Source organism: Eublepharis macularius, chromosome 7 (genome assembly GCF_028583425.1).
Source record: "Eublepharis macularius isolate TG4126 chromosome 7, MPM_Emac_v1.0, whole genome shotgun sequence".
In the NCBI taxonomy this organism is placed as follows: Eukaryota; Metazoa; Chordata; class Lepidosauria; order Squamata; family Eublepharidae; genus Eublepharis; species Eublepharis macularius.
The window spans coordinates 52703761-52717272 of record NC_072796.1 but is presented as its reverse complement, the minus strand read 5'-3'; the positions used below and the strand labels follow the sequence as shown (position 1 = coordinate 52717272).

At 42.6% G+C, this 13512-nt stretch overlaps 1 protein-coding gene across 1 annotated transcript in view; it reads left to right on the top strand.

Moving 5' to 3' along the window:
- ZNF236 (zinc finger protein 236) overlaps positions 1 to 12963 on the top strand; it is a 79093-nt gene extending 66130 nt beyond the window's left edge. The window contains exons 29-33 of the mRNA XM_054986044.1: positions 1178 to 1309; positions 1847 to 2044; positions 3785 to 3914; positions 9249 to 9425; positions 12153 to 12963. Of these exons, the coding sequence (XP_054842019.1) occupies positions 1178 to 1309; positions 1847 to 2044; positions 3785 to 3914; positions 9249 to 9425; positions 12153 to 12277 (762 nt within the window). The 3' untranslated portion in view covers positions 12278 to 12963. The remainder of the gene's footprint in view (positions 1 to 1177; positions 1310 to 1846; positions 2045 to 3784; positions 3915 to 9248; positions 9426 to 12152) is intronic.
- Positions 12964 to 13512: the final 549 nt, after the last annotated feature.

Below are 13512 nucleotides of genomic sequence, written 5' to 3'. Positions count from 1 at the left end.
TCTCTTCACCCTCCAGAGCTACCTCTCTGTTCAACTGGGTAAGGAACATCTCCTCTCCTTAGAAGATCTATCCCCTTTCTTTTGCCCGAATGGGCATCTGCACCTACACTTCCCAAACTTCCTTGCCAACTTTCCCCCAGTTCTCCTGTTGGTGTTAAACTGCTCTCCGTTAGGACTCCATCTCCCAACTGTTCACACTCAATTCCTCACAGCTATGGTTGAAAACAGATTCTCCTCTTTCCAGCTCATGATACCCAATCAGATTCCTTGAAGTAGCCTGTCACTCAAAGCTCTCTGTGTCTGAGAGGGATTAAACCTTACCAGTCCTTGAGCTGTTTGTACAGCACTTCCAGGCTTTAAAAAAGTACAGTCCATCACACATGCATTGGAGGATAAGCCCGTCTTTCACTTAAAAAAAATCCTTGGGGTAACAGAATAAGTTACATATTATTTTAGCTCTCATCTACCATCAAAAGATTCCCTACCCGATGTTATCATATTTACTTTATAAAACCAATTTCAGTGGGTTTATAAATACATGCCAATATTTCCTAGCTATAAGAGCAGATCAACAAGCATTGTGAAGAACTAATTGACTAGACAAGCCCTGTAGAAGATGCTTTAGGAGTATGATATCCAGTATTAAGGCAAGGGAATGGAATATTTTACTTAGAATAAAAGTGAGTCGTTTGGAGTTGGTGGCAGCAGCTAGCCTGGACTTGACTCCGATGGGTGTAAACCAGCATCCCCCACCCCCTTAACTTCTAGCAACAGCCACCCAGCGAGGCCATGTGACTCTCACTCACCCAGCTGGGTGGCCGCAGAGGCCCAGCGGAATCCTAGAAGGCAGCCAACAGGAGAGGACAGCCCCAGCCAGCAGCACCAAGCTCCAGAAGCATAGGCCAGGGCAGCAGCTTGGTGGGGCACAGGAACTGACATCAGTATCCTTGGACGAGCCACCGGCCCTCTCCTAAACCTCAGGCACCACTCTGGAGAGAGCTGCCTGGGGATACAGGGAGAGAGTGGGGCCAAAAGCTGAGGAAGATGCTGCTGCAACCCTTAGCACCATGGGAAGCACCATTGGAGGGAGGGTCATGGAGAGACTGTAAGTGCAGAGTTAGCCTTTGACAGTATCTTCCCCTTTAAAAACAATTCATTAATATTTTTCTATTGGCAGGGTCAGCAGTTCCCTGCCTTACTCACAGATTCTAGTCTCTCCGGACAAAACAGTTCAAACTCACAACAAGTCATACTGGTGAGTCATGCACCCCATTCAGCACCCACAAACCATGATGACCTAACTTATCAGGTAAGGGTTTTATATAAAGTTGCCTTGAATAAGCAAACAATATGTGCTCACTTTGTGTCTAATAGTAGAGAAATAAATGTTTTTATTTATCTTATACCTAATTAGTTTAGTTTCTCTTAAAATGTATGAGATGAGGCTGTACTTAAGCAAATTCAATCAAATTCATGAAGAAGCTGAGACAGCAAAGTGTGCTTTTGAACCTTTCATGATTGATTTTGTGTATGTTTAATGGATGCGTATTCTTGCATCTTGATACAAATTTTTTCTGTTTAAAGCTTCTTGTTTCAACGTGACATAAAATTAATTTGAACATAGTAAAAGAGTAGGGAAAAGTCATTAAAAAATTTCATTGCCTCTTAAATTATTCCCTTTTTTAATTAAGGAGTTTACGTGTTGTGTGCCCTGTCTCAGCACCATGAGATCATGTGTTCTTCAAGCTTTATCACATCTAAAAAGAGACTGTTAAATAAATATGTGAGTTTTAGGTTGGTTCGCTTCCTGTAATTATTTGTGTGCATATTTATGCAATTGTTGCAGGTGAGTGAAGTTTCTCCAAGTCTCCATAAAGGCATTCAAGCTGAAAAGGAACCCCGTGTACACCAGTGTTTTGAATGTAGTCAAACCTTTTCTTCAACTGCCATGTTAATGCAGCATAGTAAAGAAGTTCATGGCAAGGAAAGAATCCACGTTTGTCACATCTGCAATAAAGCTTTCAAACGGGCAACGCATCTTAAGGTCTGTGATAAACTTAATATATTGTTACGATAAACAAGAAAAGTGTTTTTAACCCTTCTGACTAGAGAGCATAAATAAACTGTATTTGTTTATCTCTAGAGATGGGCATGAACAGCAATACGAACAAAAAAAAGCCCAATCCGCTGTTTGTGAGCAAGCTGTTTGTGGGGCCCCGTTCCCGGCAAACGTGTGTTCACTCCACGCCCTCTTCATGGCGTTCGTCAGCCGTTCATAAAGCCAGACAGTCTGGCGCCTTTCAATCAATTCCCCTGGCAACATAGGCATGACAGAGTCTGAACTCTGTCTGAACTCCTGGCTTTCCTTCTGGCTTGCAACCTTTCAAAGTAGCTTCCAGCAGACAGTCCAGTTTTTGCCACTGTGAAAAGAAAATGACAGGAAAGGGAGGAACCAATGGATCATGGCTTTCCCCAGTTGCAATCTCTCTGAAACTTGGGGTGGGGGTCTTCAGAGGACAGTGAGGACTGTGTCCCCTGCATACTTGGTGGGTATTGGACATTGGGAAGGTCAGGTTGTAACCCCTCAAAGTAGCTTCCAGCACAGTCCAGTTGTTGCCACTGTGAAGAGAAAATGACATGAAAGGAGGGGGGACCCATGGACTCTCCCCTGCTCAAGTTCAGCTAAGTCCCAAGGGGGCCGTTCTGGCTCCCACGAACCTCCAACTACGAACATGTTCGTGAACATGTCATGTCCAGCGATGTTCGTGAATCCCTGTTCGTGGATGACAATGAACATCATGTTTGTTTGTTTTTTCCTGTTCGTGCACAGCTCTAGTTATCTCTACTTGGTGCAGTATTTGCTGCTAATATTCTGTGCCTTCAAAAAGTTTAAAAGGAAGAATGAAACAAGTTTTTATTTAATAAAAAAGGTACTAAACAGCAAGAGGGGGTTGCGACTCAAAGGTAGAGCATCTTTCAGTCAAGCAGAAGGTGCTAGGTTGAATCCCCGTCAATTCCAGTGAAAAGGATTAGGTATAGGTTATGTGAAAGATGTTGGCCTGAGACTCTGGAGAGCTGCTGCCAGGCTAAGGAGAAAGTACTTTCTTTGATAGACCAATGGTCTGACACAATAAGGCAGCTTCATTTGTTCAGTTTTTTTCTGTATTTCATTGATATTTTTTATTATAACCTGAAAAGGTTCTGGAAGGTATGTTTCAGTTCTTTTAGTTTTTCATTCTGTAGAAAAAATAATTTTTATTTTGGATCATAACATCGTCAATAATCTATGAGTATGCCCTGACCAGTATAGCCTAGGCAAGCCTGTTCTCATCAGATCTCAGAAGCTAAGCAGGGTCAACTTTAGTAGTTGGATGGGAGACCTCCAAGGAAAATCAGGTTTGCAGAGGCAGGCAATGTTAGTCTCTTGCCTTGAAAACCCCACAAGAGGTTGCCTATGTCAGCTATGACTTGACTGCACTGTCCACCACCAATCTATGAGTATAGCCTTCTTTCCTTATAAAGTGGAATATGGTAAAACAGGCTGCTTTGAAACCAAAGATCATTTTTCTTTGTAAATATTTTATATTTGTTCTTAATTCAGGAACATAATTCCATTGTATTTTGTCCTGTATTTGGCCATTGCCGGCCTCATAAATCATTATCTCCACAACATTATGTGAGGATACCCTGTTCTTAATGCCACTATTTTTTATGCAATTGACCTAAAAATATTTCACATTACAATTTAACATGCAAAAAAATATGTTTTGTGTCTTTTGATTAGGAACATAAGCAGACACATCAGGCTGGACCATCTCTAAGTTCCCAAAAGCCAAGAGTGTTTAAGTGTGATACTTGTGAAAAAGCCTTTGCTAAGCCAAGTCAACTGGAAAGACATAGCCGCATTCATACAGGTAATAACTAGCAGTAAAAACAAGCTGGTTTCTGTTTTACTAATCGCTGGTCATAACTGCTTAAGGGATATATGTATTGTTAGTAAGTGACGTGGCAAATTTTCATCTGTAGATGGCCATTGCTGGCATATGTGAAAAACACGGTTTGCCTTGTTTGATGGGCAGCTCACTCCTGAGGACTGCTTTGGCACTAGCTGCCAGCTGCCATCAGTGATTTGGATCCCTGTGGGAGGAAAACAGTGCATGCCCCTCCACAAGACACAGCCCACATAGCGAGCCTGCCAGAGCCTATAGAAACCCCAACAACACCCACCAATCAGGCAGTGGTACCCAATGATATTCCTTTGAGTGGCACACACAGGAGCAGCCAATCACCACCTGCTGATGAAGCCACTGCCCCTTGACACCAATCACGCCCCCCCCCTCCTCCAGGAGTGGCAGTGGACAGCGAGAAAAGATCCAGAAACAGCGCAACCCCAACAGAGCCACGGAGCCAAGTGTCTCCACATAGCCCACAGGGGAAGGGAAGTTGTGCAGTGGATAGGGCACCCACCTGTCCCCCAGCAAGAATCTGACTAGCAGCAAAAGTGCTGGCCTCACACAGACATCCCTGTTTCAAGCAAAACACACCCTCTGCCTGAAAAAGAAAGGGAAAAAAAGACAAGAGGCTAGGCTCAAGATCTCAGTCCTGTCATCCAAGACCAGCTTCCTAACCACTGGATAAAGAAGGCAGACACAAAATAGGCATTCCATCGAGAATTAAGCAGTGTACTATAAGTCTGATATTACCACCAGCCATATGGAACCTGGCAGACAACATCGCATGGTCAGGCATAGCTCAGTGAGAAGGCATGGGGTTAGCATGGCCAGAGCTCCTGGTTCAGTCCCCAAATGGGAAGAGGCCAGAGGGAGGCAAAAGGTTTGGAGCTGATATTTCTCCCCTGCAAGCACAAAAGGAGAAACAGTTATTGATGAATCATTAAGTGATGGTTAGTATTATTGCTAGATGAATGGTTGTTAAGACCAGTTATTTTGGATTTTTTACTTGGGTGGGAGAGGGCGGGGAGCCTGATGGATATTAGATTGAGTAGTGGAAATGAGAGGGATGATTTAATAGTTAGGGGACCAATACCTGAATGATCTGCAGCTGGTTGTTGATTGCTCTGAATGGGCATATGGGGTGGAACAAAGTCATCATTGGTGGAGGAAGTTGGTATGGAGTCAGGGATCCCAGTGGTTGTGGGACATGGGAAGTATGGCAATGGGGCCAGGTATTGGAAGGGAAGGAGGCGGAAATATGGGCTTCCTTCCAACTTCTGTCCCATTGGGCTAGGTCAGTGTGCCTCCCCCCGACGTTGATGTTGTGCAATGCCAGGTCCATTAATAATAAGACTGCAACACTGCATTTTGCAGTGATTTATGCTCGGCCATGGAGTTTGATTAATCTGCTCAGCTTCCAGAACGCTCTGCAGGAACTGATGCCCCTTGGCGACTCATTGGATGAGCTGGTAGAGGACTGGCATGCCTGTCTCTCTGAAGCCATCAACAATATCACTCCCTTTCTGCTCCCATACCAGAGTAGCTCCTTGGTATACTGAGAAGCAGTGAGGAATAAAGTGGAAGCAAAATGGCTAGGGTGAGTGTGGCGACAGGTCCGTAACAAAGTGTCAAGAATATCTTATAGGACATTTATGAAAGTCAATGAGATGGCAATGAAGGCTGTAAAGAGGGAATACTACGCAGATTCCATTGCACCCGCAAACTCTCGCCCAGCTCAATTATTTAGAATAATTGGCTCCTCACAGGGGTCCCCAGAAAACACTAATTTGTGATTAGCTGTGAGGTTTTGGGGAGCTACTTTGTGGATAAAATCTTGACACTTGACAATATATACAGTATGTGAACTGGAGGCCCCTTGGCTGCCTTTAGAGCTGACATTAGATCATTTCAGGTAACTCTCCCAGCAGTAGGGGGACAAGATCCTGTGGTCTGTGAAGCTCACCACCTGCCCCCGGAACCATGCCCATTGTGGTTGATGAAGGCTGGCGGAGATGGGATACAGCCCCATTGGCTGACATTATTAACTCGTCACTGAGTTTGGGAACTTTCCTAGACTTGTTAAAAGAGGCAGTGGTGCAGCCCTTATTGAAGAAACCATAACTGGATCCGGCCAATTACCACTCAGTCTCAAACCTTCCGTTCCTGGACAAAGTAATTGAGTGGGCAGTAGCTGAGTAGCTCCAGCCATTCTTGTAGGATTCCTCCATCTTGGACCCATTTCAGTCCAGCTTCTGCCCTGGCCATGGGGTGGAGATAGCATTCATCGTCCTCACAGATCATCTGTGTCAATGCATGATCAGGGCTGGTCAGTGCTGCTGTTTTTATTACAATATTTTATTACAATATTTTGTCTCACCGCCTCGCCAGCAGTGGCTAGTCTCCTTTCTCCACAGTCAAGGACAGAGGATGGTGCTTGGGGAGTGGGTGTCATCATGCTGTTCTTTAGTGTGCGGCATCCCGCAGGGGTCTATCCTCTTCCTGGTGCTGTTTAACATCTATATGCAGCCCATCACCCACGTCATCCATAACTTGGGGTTGAGTTGCCATCAATATGCTGATGACACCAAGCTATATCTGTTGATGGACAGCTGACAGGATGTTGCACCAGATACCTTGGCCAGGGGTCTGGATGCCGAGGTGACTGGGTTGAAGCAGAGCCACTTGAAATTGAATTCATTGAAGGCAGAGGTCCTGTATCTGGGCCATCGGACCCTGGGTAGGGGGATCCAACTCCCAATTCTGGATGGAGTGCAGTTAATACCTACATCAACAGGGAAGAGTCTGGGCATGACCTTGGATGCCATGCTCTCTGTGGAGGTCCAGGTCTCAACAGTTGCCAGGTCTGCATCTGGAAATTGCAAGTGGTCCAGAACGTGGCAGCACAGGTCCTTACGGGGGACACCATTCAGGACATATATCCACCTGGTGCTATGCCAGCTGCACTGGCTCCCGGTTGAGTTCCAGATCTGATTCAAGGTTTTGGTTCTGACATTTAAAGCCCTTAACAGACTGAAAACGACATACCTGTGGGACTGCCTCTTCCAATATGTCCCCCAGAGAGCCTTTTGGTCAGCTGACAAGCAGGTAGTGGTGATCCCTGGCCCAAGGGACATTCATTTGGCCTTGACCAGGGCCAGAGCTTTTTTGGCCCTGGCATTGGCCTGGTGGAACTCTCTCCCAATGGAGACCTGGGCCCTGTGGAATCTGTTACAGTTCCACAGGGCCTGTAAAACAGAGATGTTCCACCGGGCCTATGGCTGAGGCTCGACGATGTCTGCTCTGATTGTTTGTGCCCCCGCTGTGCTGCCCTGAGAGTGATTGTTCCATCTTTTCTCTGTCTACAGTTTATGGTTTTAGTTCAGCCTCTTATGTGAATATTAATGCCTGTATTGATTGATTGATTGGTTTTGTGTGTTTTACTGTGGTTTACGTGTATACTTTAAACTCTGTATTCCAACATTGTTGTGAGCTGCCCTGAACCTGCGTGCGAGGAGGGCAGGATATAAATGTAATAAATAAAGATAACCTAAACTTAAGTTCAGAACAGCACTCTAGAAACTTTTTGCAATCCACCTCTGAGGAAATCCAACAAAGCTTGTGAAAGGGATCATTTAGAAATTACTGCTATCTCAGGCAGTGGAATGAACGACACTGACTTGATGAGAAGATAATCTAGATAATGGTATATATAAATACCTTATTCTCTAAGGGAATTAAGTACCAGAATCAGGATAAACATTCCGCGCTAGGCAAAGAGACTAAAAGCCATAGCACAATGTACTAATTATTGAAGCAAAATGCAAAGAGATTTTTTGTGGTCTAATCTCATTAAAATGTGTAGGTATGCATTTTGTGGAAACTATCATCCCAGGGCTGAATATCAATTGATTTTCATTAGGACATTCTGTCTAGAAAAGATTCAAGCTGATGTAACTTCAAAAAGATCTTTTACAGGTTTCACAAAGTGGTGGTATTTGCAGGCGAGTGCTAAGTGGGGGAGGAGAGCAGGGAGGGGGCACGGCGACAGGTCAGGTGGGCAAGGGCTTTTATGATAAAGATGTCATCACCCCTCCCAGAATCCAGTTGTGTATATTGGAGTTTCTCTTTTGACTCTGCTGTACCTCAGTCTCCAGATGAATTTGTTGGCCCCTTGTCAGGACAAACGGTGGAAAATGACAAATGGAAGAACACTCTTATCTCAGCAGCCTTTGGCTTGTTGAGAAGAGGCAAACATCACCTTAATGGGATCTTCCCTCAAAGAAGTGGTCAGGTGTGTTTTAACCATCAATGAAATTGCACAGCAGTGCGGTGCCATCTTAAAATCTTGCCCTGTAAATGCTCACTTTCCCTTTTAGAATTCAGCTGGAAAACTGTCTGGGCTTCTACATTCATTGCATGAGATACTACAAAAGCTGCATTACAAAGGCTGCATTACAGTGCAGAGTACACCACCGAGGTTCCTGGGGGTAAAATGTAGATGACTCGGGAAGGCAATGGCAAATCACCCCGTAAAAAGTCTGCCAAAAAAAACATTGTGATGCAGCGTCCTCCCCATGGGTCAGTAATGACTTGGTGCTTGCCTTTACCTTTTTACACCACCAAGGCAATTTTGGACTGCTTCTTTCATGCAGAATGCTCACTAATTTCTGAGCACTTACTATTTAGGTACATTCTATATGTTTTAGAATAGCACAGGAAATAAATCTGAGTTTTTACTATGAGTTGAATTATCTCTTGTGTCATTTAAATCCACCCACTGAGAGTGGAAACTGTTTACAAATAAATTAAATGAAAAAGAGCAGAATCCCAATGTTGACATGTCACTAATGTTGAATTCTGAGTACTGTAATGATGTGGGAAACTTAGGTCATTTACAGGAAAACAATGTCTTTCTTACGTACTGTTGTGAACGATGTTAGAGGTGGGTACCAGCTTAATCTTAAATATAGCGTTTACAACATATATGTTGATATTTACTTCTCTGGAAATTCTCAGCTAGAGGATTGTAGGAAGGAGAAAATCATTCGTGTAGGTATTCTTTTTTTTCTCTAACTTGAGCTGGGGCAAAATGCATACATTCTGGATTGGTTATGAGAGACATTTCAGTAGGGACAACCCATAGGTAGGAACTCAGCTGGCTGGTCTCAGTGGGCTTCCCAGCCTGATCTCTTTCTGCAGTCCTGAGATTTCGTAGCCAGTTCAAATGTCATTAGCATCAATATGAAATTTTGATATAACTTCGCACTTCTTAAAATCATTATAATTTTATTACAGGAGAACGGCCATTTCAATGTACATTGTGTGAGAAAGCTTTTAACCAGAAGAGTGCACTGCAAGTTCATATGAAAAAACACACAGGAGAACGACCATACAAATGTGACTACTGTGCGATGGGCTTTACCCAGAAAAGCAATATGAAGCTTCATATGAAGCGAGCTCATGGCTATGCTGGTAATTATTCTTTGCTATGTACAAGTATATAGAGAAGACTATTAGCAATTCATCCTTAAAATTTACGATAAAGGACCAGAGGGGCACTTCTAGGCATCTCATCTCATTACTGCATTATTATTGAAAACTACAGGTCCAGTCACAAAATAGTAAAGAGTCCAGTAGCTTCTTTAAGACTAACCAACTTTATTGTAGCATAAGCTTTCAAGAACTACAGTTCTCTTTGTCAGATGCATCTGTTCATCAGATGTGGTTCTCGAAAGCTTACGCTACAGTAAAGTCGGTTAGTCTTAAAGGTGCCACTGGACTCTTTACTATTTTGCGACTGCAGACTAACACAGCTAACTCCACCGGATCTAGTCGAAAAATATGAATTTGCTCCTATAGCAGTGATTTGTGAGGAAACATCTCCCTCCAAGTTAACCTGATACATAAGTATTCCAATAGTAATGAGCCATATTAACCCTTCTGCTGATACAAATTTATTTGTAGAGATGTCATAGTAGAGAGTTCTGCTATGTCTGAAACTTGCATTTTCTATTCTTCTGATATTTAAACTGAAAATTACTATTATCCTCATCGTGCAAGTACTTTTGTCACTTAATAGTGATGGTGATGAACAAAAGGGCCATTTTCTTTTACGGTTGTTGAGAGACCCAGTTTGGTGTAGTGGTTAAGAGCGATGGGACGCTAATCTGGAGAACCAGTTGCCAGGAGGAAGGATAGATGAATAGTCTGGGAAGAGGGATATCAGGGAAAGTACAGTGCACCAAGTTCTTCTGAGTTCCCTACTGTGCAACTGGGCCTGGCCCATTGGCTTGCACCACACAACTCGGCCTGCAGTCAGCACTACATAACTCAGCCATAGTTTTCCCAGGGAGAGGCTGCCAGAGGGAGGGAAGGGGGGCAGATAAAGGTCAGTTCGGCTAGTGAGTGGGAAAGAGAGAAGGCAGCAGGAAAAGGGGAGAGGTTATGGGGCTTTCGGGGAAGGGAAAGAGGAAATGAGATACCCTCCACAAATCCTTGTGGGTTCCTTGCTTGTATATCTGATTATGAATGTGGTCCCATCTGCAAATACTTAAATCATCAGATCCAGACAACACACCTCTGTCAATTGTAGAGGGTGCATGCGGAAGAGAGGAATGGAGTTGCTGGAGGAGTTGCTATCTAAGCAAAATAGTTGGAGGAGGAGGTGGTAGGAGTGGGAGGAGACAGTAGCAGCTGCTGACTGTCCCTTTCCCTCACCCGTGGCTGACATGGTGATAGGTAGGGGAAGGAGTAGGAGCTGCCATTTCCCCTGCAATTTCCCTTGCTGTCAATGCCACTGAGACTGTCCATGCCAGCCCAGCAGCTTCCTACCTTTTCTTTGTAGGTAGGTGAGGAGGAGTAGGACACAAGCCCTGCCACTCTCCTCCTGCCAACATGGCAGTATTGCAACTGGACAGGAGAGAAGGTAAGGGAGCTGCCCCAGCTCTCCTCTTCCACTACTGAGGCCTCCAATGCCAACACAGTCACCGCTGCATCTCCTCTGGAAGAGGGTGACCAGAGGAGCAAGTGCCATTTCTGCCACCCTCAATCATTTAATCAGGGTTTTTTTTCTGGGAAAAGAGGTGGTGGAACTCTCTATTATCACACGCACAATCCTAGAAATGCATGATGACGTCACTTCCAGAAGTGGCATCACTCCTGGAAGTGACACCGCTTCCCGGAACCCAGCACAATGCATTACAATGAGATAAATGTTAGTGAGCTTGGAAAATTACACACTATTATGAGAAAGGGTTTTTTTCCTTTATGTATCCTCTACAAAAAGTGAAATCTTCCATTCTCTTTCCCAAACATTTCATTTCTTTGGAATCATATTTTAAAATATGCAAGAAGGAGGGGGCCTCTAAAAATCCAAAACCCATCTCACAAATCTAAATTCTAACAGATTCCCTCTGCCAGCATAGAAAAAAAATTCTAAAATTCTTTTTCAAAATTCCACAGAGTCTCAAATTCCTAATCTAATGAATATTGAATTTTCTAACTTTCAGGGAGGGTTTTGCTTTACTAGAGCAATTCAAAAGAAGACATTCAACTTTAGCTGCATTAGATTTAACCATTTGAGTTACAGCTATTAAGACATAAGAACACCTACATGCTGATGAATATATTGATTAAAGCCTTCTGTGACTTGGACACAGCTATCCCTTCCTAGCATAAAACTGTAATAACCATAACTGATATTTTAACTAATACAAATAACCATAACTGATATATTTAACTAATACAGAACCAATCTGCATTCAAAAGCTGTGGGAACCATAACAATGTCAACTTCAGTCAACAAAAAACAACACACACACATGCACAGCCCCATCCACCCCCATGAAAAGAAAGCAGAACGAACTCAAGGCAACTCTCTTGCTATGAGGACAGTTCCATTAATTTTAATGGAAGAGCCAATTAAGCATTCATAGTTCCTTTGTGTAAATGGATTTCCCCCTACTTTTAAATTGGTAGGTACCCAATAAGCAAGAACACTTTGGAGCCCATGCATAGCTCTGTATCCGGCTACTTAATGGAGAAGACTAATTTTTAGGTTATTAGTGTGATTGGCTGTAGTTTCCAGCAAAAATAATGCATTTCTTACGGCATTCTATTGTTATGTAGCATCACATTTGATTGTATATGATTATTAGATCTTCTTGTATATCTCATCACATTCTTTCTGTTGTACCTTAGGCACAGTCCAGGAATCCACCAGTCACCAAGGACAGGAAGGTGAAGATATAAATCGTGCTTTGAACTTGGAAGAGGTTGTTCAAGAGTCTTCAAATGAATGGCAGAGCATAACCAATATTTTTTGATGATCCCTAAAATGAAAGCTGGAAATGCTTTCAGGATTAGATTTTTTCTAAAAATAGTTTTTGCTATGAAAACTTCACATATTGAAAATAAGATAATATAGCTTTTTAAATGTTTACAAAAATAAAGGACTATTGTCTTTTTGTAAGCTTAAACAACATTGGAGAAACATCGGATAAAGTTTGCTATATTGTCTACAATCAGTGATCTCAGGTACATGAACTTGTTCATTCTTTGAATCTGCCATAAGTGTATCCAGTTTTTTTTTAAAAAAACAAGAACGGTATCAGTGAAGGTTGATAACTGGTTGGAAGTATGGTAATTCTCCTCATTGTGTCAGTGTATTGACTGTTTAAAAGTTGTTGCAGTTGGAAAGGAAAATTATTGCAGGAATAGATGCATGCTGTAGAGATTTCATGCTATAATGCAGACAAAACGGCTGCATTCCTGGGCATAACTTGGGATAAATCCCAATGAATTCTGTGGGATTTACTTTCAGGTAATCATGCATAGGATTGGTTTAGAAATGTCTGGTTTTATTTAGTCCCCTTTGAAGAGCGCTTAAAAATTAACTGGTATTATGTTACACATAGTAACGTTCATGTTGCTGACATGTCAGAAAATGATGGGCCCTGTTCCTTTTATGTCATGACTGTCACCCTTTATTTCTCAAATAGTACATGTTGAGCTAGAAATTCAACAACTACTGTAAAAAGAAAATCTGGCTGGCAACAGTAGCAGCTCTTCAGGGTGGACAACAGATGCATATATTCTGCATATATTCTGTATAGCTAGAACAATGAAAACATAAGCCATAGATAGTAGGATATATCAAATAGTATATTATCTACCTAATGCAGTGAGCTGTAGCGCTGGTTGTGTCAGCCAACAAATTTAGGTCTCTTCAGACAGCCTCATATTAAAACCTCTTTTTTTTGTCTTGCCATCCATCCTGAAAGCTTTTAAGATTTTTAAAAACTACCTAGGCCTCTCAGTCTTGCTCTGATTGGTCCCATTTACACAGAATGGGTATATTCATATCAAAAAGAAACACTGGAAAAAGGCATGTATTCTGTTTTAGACATTCCAAAGACAGAAAAATCTTGCTTCTTCTGACTTTTATTATTTTTTTGAATTTATTTATATATAGTGTGTGTGTATTCACATTCACACACACATATATACACACATTTAAGCCTCTGTGTGGCTGATGAGTGTATTTTGTAAATAATTCAGT